This window comes from Quercus robur, chromosome 3, assembly GCF_932294415.1.
Source record: "Quercus robur chromosome 3, dhQueRobu3.1, whole genome shotgun sequence".
In the NCBI taxonomy this organism is placed as follows: Eukaryota; Viridiplantae; Streptophyta; class Magnoliopsida; order Fagales; family Fagaceae; genus Quercus; species Quercus robur.
Genome location: NC_065536.1, coordinates 31740005 through 31755838, shown reverse-complemented (window position 1 = coordinate 31755838; position 15834 = coordinate 31740005). Strand labels below are relative to the sequence as shown.

General features: G+C 32.7%; 1 protein-coding gene, 1 long non-coding RNA gene and 1 other non-coding gene across 3 annotated transcripts; 1 reads left to right on the top strand and 2 right to left on the bottom strand.

Moving 5' to 3' along the window:
- Positions 1-4305: 4305 nt before the first annotated feature.
- Positions 4306-5731, bottom strand: LOC126717798 (putative clathrin assembly protein At1g25240). The gene has a single exon (XM_050419701.1). The coding sequence runs from the start codon at positions 5729-5731 to the stop codon at positions 4571-4573; it is 1161 nt and encodes a 386-aa protein (XP_050275658.1). The 3' UTR covers positions 4306-4570.
- Positions 5732-8244: 2513 nt separating this feature from the next.
- On the bottom strand, positions 8245-8318 carry TRNAI-AAU (transfer RNA isoleucine (anticodon AAU)). The gene has a single exon. It is a non-coding gene; the product is annotated as a tRNA-Ile (tRNA).
- A 2871-nt stretch (positions 8319-11189) lies between these two features.
- On the top strand, positions 11190-13193 carry LOC126716383 (uncharacterized). Its single transcript, XR_007652102.1, has 3 exons — positions 11190-11629; positions 12089-12187; positions 12261-13193. It is a non-coding gene; the product is annotated as an uncharacterized LOC126716383 (long non-coding RNA).
- Positions 13194-15834: the final 2641 nt, after the last annotated feature.

The window sequence follows — 15834 nt, the reverse complement described above, 5'->3', positions numbered from 1 at the left end:
CAAAATTTTAAATTTCTTATATGTTTTTATTCTTTGTCAAATGAGTTATCAAATAAATCATTTGTAATTTTGTTTTATATTTTGGGATGTTGATATTGTGTGGAAATAAAACTTGTGTATTTGTTTTACTTATCTTGCATTATTTTGTTTTACTTAGCAATGTTGGGATTTGTATAATTTTAAAATTATTGAATAAGTATTGATAGTTTAACTGAGTTCATTCTTGATATAAGTGGTGAATTCAAAATAATGTATTTTACATTAAGTAATTTATTGCATGACTTTCCAAATGACAAATACATGTTATTTTCTTCACCCAAAAAAAAAAAAAAAATCATGTGAAAAATACGAGTCAACCCGACTTCACCCGACCCGCAACCCAATTGACCCGAACATATTTTTAACCCGCTTAAAATGACTTGTTTTTGAACCGCAACCCATTTGACCCGACTCGACCCAACCCGACCCCCCCGTTTTCCATGTCTAATAGTCTAATACACACAAGAAAAAGAAAAAGAAAAAAACAAAAACAAAAACAAACAAACAAACTTTTTAATTGATTGGGAAGAGGGGGGTTTTTGGTCTTTTAATTTTGTGTCACTTAAGCAATGCATGTGCAAGTCATGTGCTTCATAGTTCCATATAACTTAATAGTAAAATTAACGGCGGGGCACAAAGTGTAACGAGGGTCACAGTTTAGGATGCAAAGTATAATATGGGGTATGGTTTAGGGTGGTGTAGTGTAATTTTTCCTTACATATAAATATAAATATAAATATATATATATATATATATATATTGAACTATAATTTATAATATTTAATTTTGGACAATTTGACTATGATTTGGACCTAGGCAATTTGATGTAATTTTCTTGAGGATAATTGATAGTTTTTAAGAAGGTCGTGCACATTTATAGGGTGAAAACTTTAGAAACATGCGGCCGTTGTCACATGCCTAGCTTTTGTTTGGGTTGGGAGCATGGAAGTTTAAACACTCCTTTTACTACTAAACTTAGAAGGTGTTCCCATCGAAATCAACTTCAATCTATACAAGGAAGAAGACCCACCTCTAGATTCGTAAGTTTTTTATGGAATCCAACATCACACACCTTAAGCTTGTTTTTATAACAGTCATAGGAAGCTAAATTGTGATCCCTACCTCACGATGACGCACTCGTATCGCGAACCCATTACCTTGACTTTAATATCACTTTTTGGACTATGAGATGTACTACTATACCGAAAATCCAATTGGTAATGAGGAAGATACATTCAAGTTTTTTATAGCATTTAGTATCACCTCTTGTGAGCCTGTTTTTAGAGCAGTCATACGGAGCCGAATTGTGACCCCCCAACAATAAGCAAAATTGCCCAATAAATACTAGCAAACGTTGAGTAAACCCAAGCGGAAACAGTCAGTGACTCGTAATGGGTTATGGCAAGTCAAGATAGGTTGCAGTGAGCCTTAAAGGGCAATTGCGACAAAGAGAGAAAAATTCAACTGGTGGCAGACACTTTCTTAGGGCATTTGAGAGAGAGAGAGAGAGAGATTTCATTAAAAAATTATTTTTCATTTATTAAAAATGTATGCAAATTATTTTGATAAAATATTAGGAAAATTTTGAAATTATGTCATTTTAAAGAGGTTTCATGGCAGTTTTTTAACAGAATGGACGAAAGTCATGAAATGACCACATTTGACAATAAATATGAACTTAAAGGACCAAATAAAAAAAAATTGAAACTTAAAGTACTAGAATGACAATTAACCAAACTTTAAGGGTATAACTACTGCAAATACTCTAACATCCTCCTACAAAAGAATGGTTCATGGAGAAAGCATGAGCTTGTATCAAAGTCGAAGAAATCCGGACAAAGCTAGACACTTGTTTAGTATGCTAGCTAGTCTTTTGTGGAGATGAACTGGAGCTATAAGTCATTTTAAACTGATGTAGAACAGACCGCCATGGCCTTCCTGGACTCTCATGCGCGCTTAAAATCAACACACAAGGCAAAAAGGTACTAGAAGAAATCATGTGCCTCGGAGTTGGAATCACATAAAATTTGGCAGGCTGAAGTGAAACGGTCTTCTGAGTAATAATCATAGGTTTGCCACAATGTACCCCCTAAAAATGGCGAATTCCTTCATTTAGGTCCCGAAAACTATGATTTTGCTGTTTATAGTAATATTAATTTCTTTAATAACTTTTTGCTCAAAAGTCAGAATAAGGTCCCGCTTATTTTGGGACAACCCTTAAGATTAGTAGTTTATGATTCTACATTTAACTCAATCTTGCCAGTTTGGGTAAATTTCGGTATTTTGTCACCTAATTGCGTAATTAATGAGAATTAGGATTTTAGATATTTTTCTTAATATTTATATGTTTTGTAGCCATTAGTGGCAAATTAGACTATTATAAATAAATATAGACGTTTTGTCAAATTACGCGTAAGGAATCGAAAAAGTCTAGTTTTTATCTCCTTGTGGATTCAGGGAAATCCCTCGTGGATTCGAGGTTTACTACTAGAAACTAACAGTTTAGTTTCTGTTTCATCAAAGAGGACATTGTGTGTGCTTTCTTCAGACTTTTGTGACATCACAAACAACCCATTCTCTATTAAAGTTGGAGTCCACTTTTTTTTTCTTATTCTTTTTTTGAGAATCAAGTTGAAGTCCACTTCAATGTTCTTAGTATGGACATGAAAGACCGATTTTGAAGCAAGATAAAATGCACTACTATTATTAATTACACCATAGAGTAAGAATAAAGGGGAGACAAAAGCTCAAGTCAAGGAGAACCATGCAAAGCCAAACCAATTCAACAACACACATTGTTAAAGAGCTGTATTTAGCTTTTGTAGAGAGAATCATGATACAATACTCTGTTTCTTGGACATCTAGATTATAGGATTGGGTCCAAAGAAAATAACGAAATCAGTAGTGGAGCTACAATCAGAAGGATCCCCATCCCAATCAACATCTGTGAAAGCATAATTACACTGATGGAAAAAGAACCTCAAGAATTTTATTGTCAATTTGAAGTCCTAAAAAGTTTCATAGAAGACCCACATCTTTAACTTCAAATGTAGACGCAATATAAGAGAATAAGAGATAAAAGAATCAATTGTAGAAGGAACATTCCTAGTTATTGTGTAAAAGATAATTATGGATGAGTCTGAAAGTGATGCAACAAAGTCAAGAGCTTGAAGATGAAGATATGAGGATCAAGGAGAAGCTGTTGATGATTATTTAAAGGGGAAAGTGGTTTCATCAAATACAACATATTCCGTGAAGCATAAAAACGATTAGATTGAGGATCAAAACATTGGTAACCAAGTTACACACTTTCAGTTGAATGAAGATCAAGTTTGTGACTAGGATAAGGAATCGAAAAAATGTGCACTCAAAAGACTTAAAGTTAAGACAATCGGGGATAGTTGCCATATAACTTTTGCCAAGGAGAAATATACTAATGACTATGAGAAGATAGATGATTTACGAGGAAAACAAACTGTTAAAAAGGCATAGTGCCAAAAATGAAGAGGTAAGGACGATGATTGAGGGATAAGTGTATATCTGCACCGTCCACAATATGTCGATGTTTCTTTTAGCCATTCCATTTTGCTGGTTGGTGTGAGATGAGTGTGTACATTGTTGAAAGAACACAAATTTTGAAAATCTATATTGGTGTATTCACCTCCACAATTTTCACATAAGATTTTGACATCATTAACAAGTAGATTTTCCAAATATAGCATAACATTCTTACAATGTATAAAGGAGAAAAGAACTAGGGTTTTTCTTTTTAAAAGAAGGAACCAAGTAAAACGTTGTATAATCATCTACAAAATGACATATATAGTACTTGTTAGAGATATATTAATCCATTGGCATAGGTCCAAGTCTAATTCTACTTTGTGTGCAAGTCAAGTCTCCTTCTTGTACTAGAAGTTTATTCGTCTAAAGTTTAATCTACTATATATACCCATGTTATGGTTCATTGTAACATAAGATTTGTACTACACTTTAATATATTATTGATGTAGCCCTTCAGGATTTCCTTCGTAGATGTAAGCCGTTAGACTGAACCACATGCTTCCGCTTCCGCATCCATACTAGCATATTCAAAATTGTGTATCAATGCTAATGATCAGCTAATATATCTCTAACAGTACTAAATATCATTCAAAGACATAACAGAAGCAAGGCCCCAAACATCACTCTGTACAATATCTAAGGGCATTATGGTTTTAGAATGAGACACAAAAAACATTAGATATGTCATTTTTTTTCCTTTGAATACAATGTTTACAACAAGATAGAGACTCTAAAGTTGAACACGTAGATATTCATGTAGCTTATGAACATTAAATAAAATCTTTTCCTACGTATAGCATTGCTATGATAATAATGATATGAAACAACTTGAATTTTTTATTTTATTTTTTTTAAAAGGAAAAACCGAAAATTTTGACGAAATTCTCTTTCCACGATAATGAATGAATGATCAAATATTGACAAATCTCATGTATCCTGAAAGGGAAAGCAGATCTCATGATATCAAGTTCTATACATTAATTAAATCAGGAATGTCTTGATTAGAAGAAGCAGGTACAAACGTTACTAATGCATTTGAAGAGGCTGTAGTAGTAGTGCTTCTAACATCAGAGGAACTCCCTCCCCAATCAGACATTAAATTGTCTTCAAAAACCTCCCATTTATCTGTAATTATTGTCCTCAAAATTCTCTTTGACTCCCTTTGTTCAACAATGTCACCATTTCCTTTCACCACAATGGCCTTGTCCTCATGTGGCATGACCATTCCATCTATGCTCTTCCTCTTGGGAACCCCATCAATTATTCTCTCAAGATCTTTAATATCTTCTTCCGGGACTTGCTCGACCTTTGGGAACTCGGTTGCATTAAGAACACCAATGTCCTTGCAAAATTCAAAATGCCGAGTGAGTTCTCCACTTTGCTCTCTTGCCTTTTGAAGAATTCTAAGCGCCATTGATGCTTCAACCTTCCCGCCATCCTCGTATATCCTTAACAAAGCATGCGCCATCCCACTGCAAAACCTGCTGTAAACATCGTAAATCTCCACGATTGCACATTCCATAGCTTCAAGAATGAGAGTCACAATCATAGTCTCAGCCGGTGGCTTGATTTGAAGCAGCATGTCAAGCAAAGATTGCCATTTCTGTAACCTTGTAAGCTCATCCACCAGCGGTTCCTCCATTTGTTTCAAACGTAGTCCTCTTTGTACCTTCATCTCTGCCGCTAAGAAAGCAGACTTTTGGTCCAGAAATAGAAAATAAGCACGAATGAAAACATTGTAACCCTCTGCCTTGTCTTGTTTGGAATGAGCATCAGAGAAACTTGATAGATCAAATGGTAACCTGCCAATCATTTGTACGCCTGGGGTTTTGCAATGGAAAATGCCATGCATGAGCATTAAACCCTTTAAGGCCACAACCCAATTCCGAGTCTTTTCCATACGCATAGACAACCCCCACATTAAGGGTTTCACATAAATGGGAGAGGTACGTACCCATTGAAAGACCCTTTGAGAGTTCTTGTAATCAAGGTAGGATTCATCATGGCTTGTGGCCTTGATGATCACTGCTTCAAGATCAGGGTTGCGATATGCTGACCTCCTTGATATGCTTGCGATCAATATGCTATTCCTATCTTTCAAAGCTCCGGCTGCCTTTTTCCACAGCCTCATTTATTTTGTTTCTTCTCTATTGTTTCCCCCAGAAGCTTGTGACTTTGAACTATATTTGCTCCTCACATCATGACAGCCTGAAATTGAACGTGCTTGCCTTACTATTATAAATAAATAACCCAACAAAAAAAAAAAAAAAAAAAACACTAATATTGCCGGCCCAAATAAGCTATACTTGTTTATTGAGGATGATCAATGATGTGCTGTACTATTGGTTTTCCAATTTTATTCTTGTTAGAAATTTATTTGGACTTCTAAGTTCTAACATGTTAAGACTTTGTCAAGGTTGTTATGATGTCATGGTTGACGCGCTTTTGCATTGGGGACAAGCTTGCATGCTGAGGAAATCAAAGCTAGTTTTGTGGGAGCAAATTAAGCATCATTTCTGTTTCACTACTTAATATATATTCATTTCATTACTCCTTTAGTCATATTAAATACTACAACTCTAAATTTGTATCATTTAAAATTAAAGATTAAATTTTGTAAGTACGTGGTGTAAAACTTATGTTTTACTTTTCTAATTCTAATATGTCATATCATATTATCACATATTTAAGAATAAACATAACCACACTCAATCAATTATAATACCCATATATAAATCTAACCAAATTGAGAGTTTATTGAGATGTTATTAAGAGTGGTAGGATATATTGAATTTTAAGTAAAATGCTGATGTGACAACCTCTTATTGGATAGTGTAAAACATGAGTTTTACACCTTATCTTTACTGGATTCGAACTCTTAAAAATCAAATCCAAAAAATAAAATTATAATAGTTAATTAATTTATTCTTTCTATTTTAAGTTACCATAGGTTGAAACCCTCTAAAAAAATATAAAAATTTAATGAAGTGGAGCTAGTTGTTTCCTCAGTTTTTGCAGGAATTCTCTTCTCTCTTTTCTGTTTTTGGTTTATTTCCCTATGCCATTTTTAAGGAAGACTTATGTTGCAAATTTCTCTTATATTTGTATTTTGTTAAAAATATGACGAGTGCCGTTGACTAACTAAAATGAGAAACTATGGATTGAATTTGAAACTACATCGCAGTAGAAGGAAAAGTTCAATGAACTACTAGTTTTTATTTTTGTTTTACATTATTAATTAGGATTTTCTAAAGGTAAATTTATTAGTAAAGTTCTTACATATCCAATTACTCTTTGGGAAATTATTGTGTACTCCCGGAGTACCATAAATGCATACTCCCTCCTCTCACATGAATAGTGGGTCCCACTAATTAAATTTATGATGGAACCCACTATTCATGTGAGAGGAGGGAGTACGCATTTATGGTACTCTAGGAGTACCTAATAATTTTCCTTATTCTTTGTCAAGTCCTTGTTTAAAAAAATTTTCACAACAATAATTACTTCATCCGATTAAGTCAAGGCAATCTCGAATTTCTTGACTTCATCTTGATCGATTGATCGAGAATCCTTATTCTCAACAAGCCCATTAAGTCGGCTATTTAAGTGGGATTTTATGCCCCGATGCAAACATATATATGGGCGCATAAGAGTTAATCAAAAGGAAGTTTTTGGAGAGATTGTGCAGTACCACACCAAAAGAAGTCCTAAACCTCAATATTACCACTTCTGAGTGTTCTTTAAGTTAATCTAGAGTTTGGTTTTTTGGACTTGGCGATCAAAGCTAAAGAAATGGTAACTTCCTTGTATTATAGCAGAGAAGATCAAAAAAGCACATATTATAAGTCCAAGATGTTTGGAACAGTGTGAGATCACATCTGTAAGTTCGACTATATATAGGTAGGAATTCGAGATAGGGTTTTATTTAAATTGTACCAAATTTGATTCTAAAAGTGGATTTTTCTTTGGGCTGGGGTTGGTAGTAATCCTCAGAGACGAAAAAGTATAGTTAGTAGTAGAAGAAGTTGGACCAAGCCCATAACCTCCAAGACTGAATGGTCCACAAAATAGTTAGTTAGTAGTAGCTAACTTAAATAGTAAAGCCTCAAATGAAATTTTCATGGTTGTATATCCAGAGTAATTTTTAGGTATTTCTGGATTATGGAGAATGGTATTCTCTTCTCTCACATTTATGGTGGGGTTCATTCATTAAATTTATGGTAGGGTTTACCATGAATGTGGAGAAGGGAACACCATTTTTCCATACTCTAAGAGTACTTAAGAATTTTCCATATATCCAATAGAGTTTAGAAGGATTTCCAACGAGAAAGTTGCTAAGAAAGCTTAAACAATCTTAAAGACCACCCATGAAAGTACCATAGCTATAAAGTTAGCACTGTTTTAAGCAATTTTATCAAGGGCCAGGATTTTTTTTTTTTTTTTTTTTTTTTCAATTCATTTAGCTTGCTGCTTGATAAAATGTGTGATTAATGCTAAGTGTAGCTAAAAATTTATATTTCTCAATTTTCCAGATTTGGTTGGATAAAAGGAGAAATACAAGGGCCAGATTTTTTTTTTTTTTTTTTTTTTTAAGTTCATTTTGTTAGAAAAATAAAAATAAAAATAAAAATAAAATAAATTTTTTGGCCCATGCAGGTCTCGAACTTGCGACCTTCGCGTTATTAGCACGACGCTCTAACCAACTGAGCTAATAGGCCAATTACTATAGGAAATTTGAAATATTTATACCTATCATAGTGTTTAATTACCAAAAAAGATTTCATTTCCAAACTTGGTTTATGTTATTATTGAACAAGCTTGATCTTGTTTACTAGCAACTTAATTAACTCATTTCTTACCCATATATAATAAAACCATGACTAAAATTTCTTATTCCTTCACAAATCTATGAATGTTAATAAGAATCGATGAACTATTTATACTATCAATATATTATAAATAAAAACTTGGGGTACGTTTGGTACACTGAATGTGGATTACAACATGAATGGTAATCTTTATTACCAGGAATAAAATATGTTATAATGGAATAACTAAACCTATTCATTAGTTTGGTTGTGAGTTGTAACATTAGAATAAAACTTATGATCTATTTTAGGAAATATCTCATTCATACAATTATATTTCCTAGAAAATAATATATTTTAAATTTTAGAGAGATGAGTTTTTTTTAATGATTTTTTATTTCCAAAATTGTTAGGTGGATATGAAAAGTTGATTTATTTGGAAATATATTAGTGTTAGAAATTATTATATCTACTAAGAAATAACTATTACAACCCTTTTAGAGAGGAATAGTTATTCTTTATTTTAAAGAATAGCTATTTATAAAGAATAACTATTCCCTGTAATAAAAACATAACCAAACTATTGAATAACTAAACCATAGGAATAACTATTACATTACAGTACCTATTACAGTCTACCAAATGTGCCCTTTGTGTTATATGCCTAGTTACAAACATACTTATTCTATTCCTAAGTCTATATAAGTATATTTTTGGACATGAATAAATATAAAAATAAAATACTTTTATATATATATATATATATATATATCCCTTTTGGACCTATATGTAAATTCATACATTAACTTCATAGTTAACGTTATAAACACGTGGTCCTAAAGCAAATGGCTTGGGAAATTGCATCCTTTTAAAATAAGTCTCCAAAAGATTTCTCCAATTATGATAGTTTTCAAAAAGCTTTTTCTAAAGAATGGGTTTCCACTAATAAATGTTTTTAAGGCTTTTTAAATCGAAAACTCATGAGACTTTTGTTCTATTCCCTTCTAAGGAATTTTTCAAATCAAAACCCATGAGAATTTTTATCTCTTCCCTTCTAGGGAATTTTTTTTCCAATCAAAAACTCATGGGATTTTCATCCTTTTCCTTGTAGGGAATTTTCCAAAATACAAAACCCGTGAGATTTTCATCATTTCCCTTTTAGGAAATTTTCTAAAAATCAAAACTTGTGAGATTACCCTTTTCCTTTAGGAAAATTTTCAAACTATCAGCTAGTTCATGAGATTTTTACTAAAACCCTTTCTAGGGAATTTTCCAAATTCAAAAACACATAAGATTTTCACAAAAATCCTTTTAAGGAATTTTTCTAGATTAAAAACTCATGGGAATTTTATTTTGAGTGTTTTAAAATGTGATGCTTAGCCCATGGCTTAAATTCATTAAGTCCATGAGCTCCCTAAAAAAGGCAAACTAAAACACCCCCCCCCCCCTCGTTTTAAACTAGTGTCTTGCCTTTTTTTTTTTCTTTTTTTCTTTTTTACATGAGAATAATTGTTCTTATTTATTTAAAAAGCGTCAAGTATATTATTTGGCACTTTTACTTTGAATAATTCATTTTTTAACATGTCATCTTAGTATATATTATACATGTCATCCTTTTTCATGTCATCCTAAGATAGATTATACATGTAATCCTAATATAGATTACACATGTCATTCTAGGATAGATTATGCATGTCATCCTCACATGCCATTCATCCTAGGATAGATTACATGTCTCTACCTTTGTTTCGTTTTATTTCACATGTGTATGCATACCTTTTTAGCTTCCAAAATGCTAAATGTTTTAATAGTTATTTAAATGGTGAAATTTAAGATTAAATTTGAAATAATATACTTTCTCTTGGTTTTGTTATTTAATATTTGTGGGTTGCAATTTGGAATAATGAGGGAGGTTTGTTGCTGCTTGGTTTTGGTTCTACGGTTTGGTGATTTACTCTCTCCTAGTGTGTTGCAACTATTAGATTTGATTTGTGGCTCTTTCTTTTGGTTTGTGCGCAATTCACATTTGGTATTTCGTATTCGTATTTGGTATTTGTGAACCTTTGGTTCGTTGGTTTTGTATTTGTGAGAGAGATCTATTTGGGATTTAGGTTTATGAGAGTGCCTCTACACCAATTTGTATTATCCCAAAATTGTTATAGTAAAATTTGTTCGTCGTTGCCCGTGGATGTAGGCTATTATCGAACTACGTAAATCTTGGTGTTTTGTGTCTATTTTCTTTTGAATTAATTTTCTTCGTTCCTATTATTTCTTTGGAGATCTTTCACAAGCCTAAAATATTTTTACAATTAATCTTGATTATTTTGAGCTTTCGCTATTTTACAATAAAACTGGTATCAGAGCCAAGGTTCGTTACCTAGGCATTTAAATGTGTTTTCTTTGGAAATTTTGGTGATTGGTTCGTGGATCTGAGTTTTAGGGAGAAAGATGTCAGGTGATTCTTCTATAAAATCTTCGGCGGATTCCTTTGGAAAAACTTTGGCAGAGTCTTCTACAAAATCTTTGGCTATTAGGATGATGGTTTCTAATGCCAAATTTGAAGTAGAGAAATTTGATGAAACGAATAACTTTGGCACGTGGCAATGTGAAGTTATGGATGTCTTGGTCCAACAAGAGTTGGATATTACTTTGGAAGACAAACCTGAAGGAATGTCAGATAATGATTGGGAAAAGATAGAGAGACAAGCTTGTGGCACCATTCATTTGTGTTTGGCTAAGAATCAAAAATATTTTGTTATGAGGGAGATGAAGGCTAAGACTTATGTACACAATGTTACTTGAGCAATTATTTAAATGAATGTGCAATAATGAAAATTTACCCACAACGATGGTGGTCTAATTAGGAATGGTTAATGGAACATGGCTTGGAGGGTGTTTATGTTTTATTCTAGTAATTTTTTTAGCATATGAACTATATGAAAGGATGCTTATGAGTGTAGCATTTCTTTGTAGCAAAAATGGATAAGGGGAAATCGAAGGATGCTGAACAAAAAGATGAGCGAACAGAGTGGAAAGATCCAATAGAACTAAAAGCCTCTTGTGATTTGTGTGCTACTCAAGTTCTAGCAGGCAATAAGAGTGGAGGATCTTTGAAAAAGGAAGGGTATGATGAAGTGATAAAGTAGTTGAATGAAATGAACAAAGTGGTGACTCACTTGCAAGTTAAAAACAAATGGGATCATCTGAGAAGCTAATGGAAGGTATGGAAGTAGCTTTTTAAGCATGAGACTAGGCTGGGTTATGATCTTGACACTAGGAAGATTGATGCAAGTGATGAATGGTGAGAAAGAAAGCTTAAGGTTAGTTTACTTTTGAGAATGTTGACATTACAACTAAGAAATAGTACCGTAACTGTTGTTTATAAAAATGTAGGAAGGTCCAAAAGCAAAACCGTTTCGTAAAAGGTTTTGCCGAATGCTGCTTCCATGGAAATCATGTTTGAAGGCACAGTTGATGAGCGAACTGAGTGGAAAGATCCAATAGAACTAAAAGCCTCTTGTGATTTGTGTGCTGCTCAAATTCTAGCTAGCAATAAGAGTGGAGGATCTTTGAAAAAGGAAGGGTATGATGAAGTGATAAAGCAATTGAATGAAATGAACAAAGTGGTGACTCACTTGCAAGTTAAAAACAAATGGGATCATCTGAGAAGCCAATGGAAGGTATGGAAGTAGCTTTTTAAGCATGAGACTAGGTTGGGTTATGATCCTGACACTAGGAAGATTGATGCAAGTGATGAATGGTGAGAAAGAAAGCTTAAGGTTAGTTTACTTTTGAGAATGTTGACATTACAACTAAGAAATAGTACCGTAACTGTTGTTTATAAACATGTAGGAAAGTCCAAAAGCAAAACCGTTTCGTAAAAGGTTTTGCCGAATGCTACTTCCATGGAAATCATGTTTGAAGGCACAGTTGCAACGGGAAAACATGCATGGATCCCAAGTGGTCAAATACCAAAGGAAAGCACCAAAGGTTCTGGGGACTCCTCTGATAGCAAAGAATTTGTTAACCCCCAATGTCAATCCCCTGTGGATGTTGACCCAATGGATGTTGAATGCCCATTATTGGCAAGAAATGTCCAACTCTTCAAAGGAATTCACAAGAAGCGTGGTAAAAAGTGTTCAGTTGTGCAAGAAATGTCCGACTTTTTGAAGAGCATGACAGATGTTATCATTGAAAGTAAAAGTGTAAGTAGTCCTGCACCATTTACTTCTATAACAGCTATTGAGGTTCAAGCAGTTATGGACATGGTGTTGAGTCTTCATAGGTTGTAATCGGGTGATCACCTCCATATGTTCAGCTCCATATTTTTCATGGAAAATCAAAATGTGATGCACATGTTTGCAGCAAATAGGCATGATAAAATGTTCCAGTTGCTGTGGCTAGAGAAACAGTACAAAAAAAGGCCTGATCTTTGGTGAAGGAAAGGGGATTGTATTGAAGGAGTTGATTGGAATGGTGTTGTAGTAAGAGTTTCTCTATGCCATCCTATGATATTCACATTCAAGAACGCATTATTGTTGCTGCAATGGTTCTTCATAATTATATTAGAGCACATGAAGACAATGACCTTGGACAAGGGCTTTCTAGACAGGGCACATGTGAAAGTAGTGAGGGAGGTTATTACGATGAAATGACACATTTAATCTCTTCTTTAGATGAACTTAAGATGAAAGTGGTTCGGAACAATATCACAACATTGATATGTGGAATGCCTCCATCCTAGGATTTAATTTGTTATTAATGTTATAATTACCATTCATATTATGTTTTTTTTTTTTTTTTTTTTTTTTGGTCAAGATTTAAAAACTTGTGGTTATAATTACCACTAACATTGTGGTATTTTTTTTGGTAACCATAATTGATGGCTTTGATGAAATATGTATCTTAATTATGATCCACAAACTTGATAGTAAATTAATATCTAAGACAAAAAAAAAAAAAAATTAGTTATTATTATTGTTGTTATTGTTGTTGTTGTTATTAAATATTTGTCTTTCATATTTGGAAGTCACTTTGCATATTCAAGCATTAAAATAGGGTTTAAATTACACCCAAATATATATATATATATATATATAGTACTTTCAGCACTTTCAGCTTCAACTACAGTACTTTAAGCCAAATGATTATTTTGCTACAGTACTTTCAGTAATAAGTTTTCAGTTTTAGTAAAATAAGCGGATTCCAAACTGACCCTAAAGGGTTTACTTATGGATAATGAAACCTACCAAAGAACTACATGATATGTACAAGATTTCTTCCCTCCCCGAATTTAAGCATTACAGATCGAAGTATTGGAAAATCCTTGTATGTACAGTTGATTGAGTTGTAATGTTGATATTCAAGCGCAAGACTAAGTCCAAGATTCAACTTAAGCTAAGGCAATCTCATATTTCTCGACCACATCTCTATCTATCGAGAATTGAGAATCTTGATTCTTAGCAGGCCTATGAATTTGAATGTTTAAGTGGGAGTTCTTGCCCTAAATGCAAACGTGTATAAAGACACATAAGAGTTAGGTAAAAAGAAGTTTTTGGGATAGGTTTCGTTGTATCACATTGAAAGAAATCCAAAACCTCAATATCACCACTACCTAGTGTTCTTCATGAATATGGAGTTCAGTTGTTCAAGTTGGTGATCACACTTGAAACAACGGTAACTTCTATGTGTTACAATAAAGACAAATCTTTAATGTGATCCTTGAATTCGTGGACATGATTCATAGAGAGAGGTCCATATCAAAAGAGTCCAAGGAGCCTGGAGCGATGTGGGGTCACAATTATAAGTTCTACTGTAGGTAGCAATTAGAGATAGGCCTCTATTTCAATTATAATAACTTTCATTCTAATAGTGAATTTTTCTTGCAATTGGCAGTAACCCTCGGAGTGGGTTTTTTTTTTTCCCCTATAGATTATAGCCATTGGTTTTCACTTAGTCAACTAATCATTTTGTTATTTTACATGACTTCACATTATTTTACTTTCTAATTTGTTCGTTGTGGCTTATTAATCAAAATCCCGTTGAATAGCATAACTAGGTTACATAATCCAGTTGGATTAATTCTATTAAAATCAATCAATAAGGTCTAAACTATCATTTCAATTAGTATCAGAGCGTTATAAACCTTAGGTTTTATTTTTTTTTTTTTTTTTGAGGGGGTATAAACCTTAAGTTAGGATTTAGTTTCAGAGAGAGAGGGAGGATTTCCTAATTTTTAAATACTAGATCTGAAAATAAAATTCTTAAATGTTATTTAAAAATCATTTTATTAGTACAAGTTATTAAAAGTTTTAGTAAATTTTAATCATGTGTCATGCTTCTATTGCATTAGTTGTAAAGATTATAAGTTTATTTGGATCTTGAAGGCCACTTCACTGACAGGATTAATGGAGGGAGTAAATCCAAATGCTATGTAAGGTTAAGGGAGTATGTCAAAATTTTGAAACTTTAGCAAGTAAAATCAAAATCACCCCAAACATTAAGTGTGTAATTGGCCCATTTGGTAACGTTGTTTAAAATTTTAAAATATATGTGTGGATGAAAAAGTATTGTAAAAATATGTGTTATATTATTTAAATAATAAAAACTGTTGTTGTTTAAATATTGTTGTTTAAAAAATATACGACTATACTTTTATCAAATACAACCATACTTTTGTGTGCCTTACTTTTCAACTCCAATTAACTAAGCTTTATCGACTGCATATAAAAGCTAGTAAAAACCTATAAATTATAGGGATATAGACTTAGCTATTTCACCTTACAGTTGCATGCACAATTATTATGAGAGAACAAATTGTAATTCACCCTTTTACCTTTCTACATTTTTAACTTTGTTCTCTCTTTTTTTTTTTTCTTTTTTTTTTTAATTTCAAAAAAGAAAAAAATATATATGAAAGAACAAATTTAAAAAGGGATAAAAGGGTAAAGTACACTTCTCCCCCCGCCCCCTCCCCCTTTTCATCTACTAGTTCATTCACAATTTTCCTTCTAAACTATAAAATTGACTAACGTCACTCCTTAACTATTGGAAATAATTAAATACCCTCTACCCTTTTTTTTTTTTTTGTTGCTATTAACACATAATGGAATCTTTTGATTCCTTTAATATTCCAATGAAATGACTAAAATATCCTTGAGGGGAAATTGCAAATTACCCATAGTTAATTAAGGAGGCAAAAGTACAAATAACACAATAAATAAAGGGAGTAATAAAAAATGACCCAACATTTTTGTATCATACCATTCAAAGAACCCAAAAGATGCATTTTGTTTGTATTTACCATGACTGAAAAACCTTCTTCAAATCATAATGCACTATTGTTACATTCATTGTGGAGCTCGAGACAGTCATTAACATTCATTTTGCTAGCTTATACTATTGTTACTTGAATATGACATTTTCA

Coding starts and splice junctions, on each gene's coding strand:
- LOC126717798 (XM_050419701.1), bottom strand. CDS start 5,731: ATGAGGCTGTGGAAAAAGGCAGCCGGAGCTTTGAAAGATAGGAATAGC.